Below are 5,577 nucleotides of genomic sequence, written 5' to 3'. Positions count from 1 at the left end.
TGCTTATCAAGACTGTTAAAAACATTCTTCCTCCTTGATACACAAATCCTACTCTATGTGATTCCTCTGAAATCAATATCTTAGCAAAGAAATGCATACAACACACCTGACAATTTATACAGTGTGACACTAAGTATAAGGGAAAAAAAGCCTTTATAATGTTGATCATCAAGTGTTTAACAAAACTATGCTATATAAAACTCAACTGATAGTTTTTAATGAGACCATTAATATTCAACATGATAAACGATTCATCATAGAAAATATCTGGGATAGGCCAACGGTGTGGCACCTGTGGTGACTACATTTGAGAAGGTCTTTCTAGAATCTCACCTCCAGGACTGGTGACATGAGCTCTTCAGAGGCGACATCGGTTCCAGGATATGGTTGTGGCTAGGAAGGTGAGAGGGGGGAGGGGGGGTGAGATTGCAGAGCAGCAGCCTGAGTTTTGTCCCCTAGCCTCCCTAGGTCAGCTGGTCAGCCTAGTTGGAGGGCGTCCTCCCCCAACCCCCAAGACAGCCAGTTGCAGGCAGCGTGCGCTCTGGACGTGAGCGAGAACAAAGCAGCGAGCTCTGGGGCCGCGGAGGCCAGCGGGAAGGACCAGCTGAGCGCTCGTCATGCCTGGACTTCCTGCTCCATCCCAGGATCAGGGGACTAGGCCACCCGCGAGACCCTTAACGCCTCTTTAACTGTCAGTTCTTCCTGGAGACCTCAGAAGGAGGCCAGAGCAGGAGTGGCACGCAGGTCCCCAGCTCAGACTCCTCGGGTAACCCTCTCCGGGGGAGCCCAAGCAAACAAAGACTTGGGTGACCCAGGAGAAAGGCGCCGCAAGTGGGATGATGGACAGCGACGATGCCCAAGGTCCTTCCTCGGATCCTGAGTCTTCACACGCGTTCAGTGAGGTACAGACAATGAGGGTGACCATTTGCCTCAAAGATAGAGGCCAGGCCAAGGCCAGCGGCCCCACTGAGCCAGGAGACCCACCCAAGCACTGGAGTGGCCAGCCCAGGGAAAGTTTCATCCCAATGCCCTCTGTGCTGACCTCTTCTCCCCAGGGGCTCACCTCCACCTCCAGCACGGAAAGGCAGGTCCCCTCCAGAGAGGTAGAAAGTGTTTCCTCTAAGAAAAAGCGAAGTGTAGATCCGGGCAAGGGAGGGAGCGAGCCGAGGCACCCAGGAGCAGCCGCTGCTACTGAGGCACGCGGCACACCCAGGGCCAGTCCCCGAAAGAAGGCGGCCCAGAAGAAAAAGGCCCTGTGGGAAACACCATCAGTTACCCTGGGTAGAACTTTCCAGCAGTGGGGACAGAGACTCAAGTCAGCTGCAGCAGAACCAGCCACTTTCCCCCCAATCTCAGGTGTTGGGCTGCCTAAGAGGGCCAAGAAATGCTCATTGCTGCCTTTGGGACCCAAACAGTTCAAGAACTGCTACCCTGGGAAGAGAGCCGTGGCGAAGAAGAGCAAGGAGCTCCAGCCCGCGGCCAAAGAGGAGAGGGACGCAGCCCGAGGTGCCAGCGCGCAGGCCCAGCTTTCAACACACGGGGCAGAGCCGCCCGGCCTATGCATGCATGAGAGAGAATTCGGCGGTGCGGATCCCAACAGCAAAGCACCCCAGGATCCAGGAAAGTCCCCGGCCTTGGCCCTGAGCCAGAGAGGCATCATAATCAGAGTCTCTGCACCTTCTGGTGACCAAGAACCGCCTCTGCCACTTGATCTGGACATGGAGCCGTCCCCAGGAGTCGAGGGCTGTTCCCGGTGCCAAGAGTTGCAGAAGGAAATAGAAGGCCTCCAGAGACGACTAGCGGCCATGCATGCTCTCAGGGAAAAGTTGCAGATCCCCTGAGGTCAGCCAACTCCTTTGTACAAGAGAAACACCTGGTACCGAGGAGCCCAAGAGCCGCCCAGCTTCTTCCTTCCTTAGAGTTCCTCCTCCTAGATTGTTCTTACTGAACCTGCTTTTGCCCCTGCCCTTTCTAGTTCTCAGAAGTTTCAAACCAAAGTACTCCTTGTGAAGAACAAAATGTCTGTGATGTGTTATAGGGCCAATAAAACTATTGAAAGAAAGTATACAACCTGTTTCTGCCTTCTTTAAAATTGGTCTAGGGCTGGAGAGATGGCTTAGCGGTTAAGCGCTTGCCTGTGAAGCCTAAGGACCCCGGTTCGAGGCTCGGTTCCCCAGGTCCCACGTTAGCCAGATGCACAAGGGGGCGCTCGCGTCTGGAGTTCCTTTGCAAAGGCTGGAAGCCCTGGCGCACCCATTCTCTCTCTCTCCCTCTATCTGTCTTTCTCTCTGTGTCTGTCGCTCTCAAATAAAATAAATAAATAAAAATTAAAAAAAAAAATTGGTCTATGTGTGGACAAGGCCTGGAATGGAACACCAGAGAACTAATGTGTTAACGAGGTTAAGAGTGTCTCATAACATTTACTATATAATTTTCAGGCTACTAGTTTCAATTTTGGCTACAATTGTATGTTTGTTTTGTTTTGTTTTGTTTTACTTTTTGTTCCCTTGAAGATGTTTCCGAATCCATCAAGGAAATCAAACTGACTGTCTTAATAAGCATAATCTTTCCCAAAAAATTCAATCACTGCTCTCAGTGGTTTAGAAGAAATTGCTTCCCTTAGGAATCAAGTCTTTTTATTGCAGAGTTTCAGGCCAACGCTGGGAAGATACAAATATGAATCTAAAAGCTTACATGTAATTTTCATGTTTTAAGCAAAGAATAGAAACTTCTGTGATTGGTCTGTTATCCCTACTTCTCTAGGAAAGTCTAGACATTCCCTACCAACATTTTCTACACACACTAAGGAGAACTTTGTGGTAATATTCATTGTGCTTCCTATAGTCTGGTTCACCAAATGAATTTTGTCATTCACCCAGTGCTTGGTTAGCATGACAGTGGCCTAACTAGAATTTCAAAGAGAAGCCAGTAAGATCTATTCAGTACCAGACCACACAAAAACCTAAGTACAAGATCTCCAAGAAATACCAACTATAAAACAGCAGGAAATAGATGTAAAACTATAACCCAGAACTAAAAGTCCATCACACCAGTGGTTTTCAAACACAAGTGAAATCAAGAAAGCACTCTTATATTCTTTCCACAGCTGTTCTCCCAGGACCCCGTGGTTTTTATCACTTTCATACCCTGCCCCTGTCTCGCCCTGTGACACATTGAGCAAGTGTCAAGGCTGTGGTGCTGGAGGAATGTAGAAATAGAAAACATGGTTTTACTTAATTTAAACACATAGCATATGAGGGATTCACACCAATGTTAACTCAAGAACAAACTATGACACATGAAGGGTTTGACAGATTCTAACGTTACATAGACCAGGGGACAGAACTCTCAAGTTATAAATTCAGCTTTATATCTCAATTCTGACACTCTATACTGGAGTAGCCTTGGATGACTGTTTAATTTTATTGCGCTTTCATGTCTCTTTCTGTAAAATTGAATTGATAATTAATCCTCATAGGTATGAGGAAGACCTATATTGCTTAAATCCAAATTTCAGGAAAACATATAGGATGCCTATGGTTTTGAAGTAAACAGAGACACTAGAACACAGTTTCAAACACAGGTTTATATCCTGAGGGTGAAAATAGTGATACAGGACTGAAGAGGTGGTATGGTAGTTAAGGCAGTTGCCTGCAAAGCCTAAGAACCCAGGTTTAGTTCCTCAGTACCCACATAAACCAGATGCACAAGGACAAGCATGTGTCTGGACTTTGTTTGCAGTAACTGGAGGCCCTGGCACACCCATTCTCTCTCCTCTCTCTCAATTTTTTTTTTTTTTCAATGTAGGGTCTCACTCTAGCCCAGGCTGACCTGGAATTCACTATGGAGTCTCAGGGTGGCCTTGAACTCATGGCAATCCTTCTACCTCTGCCTCCCAAGTGCTGGGATTAAAGGTGTGTGCCACCATACCCAGCTTCAAATGAAGATTTTTAAAAATGTTTTGAAGAAAAAGAAAATAGTGATACATATTAGGAACAGGTAGGTTTTTTTTTTTTTTCCAGGTAGGGCATTAGCTAGGAGCAGGCCCATGGAAACATCACTACCACTCTGCCTGCTCCGGGAAGACTAGAACTGCACCTACTCCAGGCTCCTCCAAGACGGATGCAAGCGTCAACTTTAGTGTCCACTTCCAGCGTCTTTCTCAACCTTTCCCCAGCTTGACACCCATGAGCTGGTCCTTGCTCAGTCACTTGAACCCACCAACCAAATCCCTCCCTTATACCCCTGAGTAGGTGATAAGTCTAAATGGATATCTGAATCATATTATTGAACCTGAGCCTCATGTATGGATCCTCCACCTTATTTTTGAGGCAAGCCCAACAGACTGGCCTTTTTCATGAGAAAGGGTGAGAAAGAAAGAATTGGCACACTAGGGCCTCCAACAGCTGTAATCAAACTCCAGATGTGTGAACCACCTTGCGCACATGTGTTACTTGCACAAGTTGTCACCTTGTGAGTCTGGCTTACTTTACATGGGATCTGGGAAGTCAAGCATAGGTCCTTAGGCTTCGCAGGCCAATGCTTTAAGCCATCTCTTCATCCCAGACCACCTTTTTGGACCCTCTTCATTATCTTAGTCTCTTTGACCCACTTGCATTGTTTTAACCTCTCCTTTAGCTCTCTATGTCGGTGGGGGGGTGGAGGTCTTCTGGTAATTTCTTTTAATTTGGACTTTCCTACCTTGCCTTTCCTCTTAATGCTAATGCTCCCTAAAATAAATTTCATAATTTGCCCCCTTTTGAGCATACATTCTCAGTTCTTTGTTAATGTGGACAAGACCCTGAGACTCAGGAGCTGCTGTTGTGGGAGCTTTAATTCCATGGAGAGCAATCCTACATTGATAGCTGTTCTTTTTAAATATTTTATTTATTTATTTATTTATTTATTTATTTATTTATTTATTTATTTAAGAGAGAGGCAGATAGAGATAATGGGCATGCCACGGCCTCTAGCCACTGCAAACAAACTCCAGATGCACATGCCAATTGTGCATCTGGCTTTACATGGGTACTAGGGAATTGAACCTGGATCCTTGGGCTTTTCTGGCAAGCACCTTAATCACTAAGCCATCTCTCAAGCCCAACTGTCACATTTTTTAACTGCTGGAATAGGAACACAAGAACTGATGAAAAAAGCAGCTTAGATATTCTATATCTTACAAGCAATTTGAGATATCTGGAGGGGATCCAAGAGAAATATATGGTTGATATCTGTTGAACTGAGAGATATGGGGCTACAAACACTCTCACACATGACCAAGCGTCATGAAAAATTTTAGTGAACCAGATAAATCCCTGTTTTTGAACAAAATTCTCTGGCATCTCTCTTATGTGAGTCAGATATACCCACTATCCTGTAAAAAAAAAAAAAAAAAAAAAAAAAAACCTACCTCTTTGAAAAAGTAATTACAAAAAAGATTCACCATCCCCAAATTAAATGTTTACCATCTAAAGAACAAATAAGAATAAATAACAAAAGATCACTCATAAGGAAAGCATGTTCATAGAATTACAATGGTAGATGGAAGTTGTAACCAAAACTACTAACCAACATCAG

General features: G+C 45.3%; 1 protein-coding gene across 1 annotated transcript; it reads left to right on the top strand.

Moving 5' to 3' along the window:
* The first annotated feature begins 836 nt into the window (after window positions 1-836).
* On the top strand, window positions 837-1,841 carry LOC123458546 (uncharacterized protein CXorf49 homolog). Its single transcript, XM_045142745.1, has one exon. The coding sequence runs from the start codon at window positions 837-839 to the stop codon at window positions 1,839-1,841; it is 1,005 nt and encodes a 334-aa protein (XP_044998680.1).
* The last annotated feature ends 3,736 nt before the right edge of the window (window positions 1,842-5,577 follow it).

The sequence above is a fragment of the Jaculus jaculus genome, chromosome 2 (genome assembly GCF_020740685.1).
Source record: "Jaculus jaculus isolate mJacJac1 chromosome 2, mJacJac1.mat.Y.cur, whole genome shotgun sequence".
Lineage (NCBI taxonomy): Eukaryota > Metazoa > Chordata > Mammalia > Rodentia > Dipodidae > Jaculus > Jaculus jaculus.
The sequence above is the reverse complement of the archived record's forward strand: the minus strand, read 5'-3'. Positions and strand labels throughout refer to the sequence as shown.

Excerpts from the sequence above, each read along its gene's own strand:
- LOC123458546 (XM_045142745.1), top strand. The coding sequence starts at position 837 with ATGATGGACAGCGACGATGCCCAAGGTCCTTCCTCGGATCCTGAGTCT.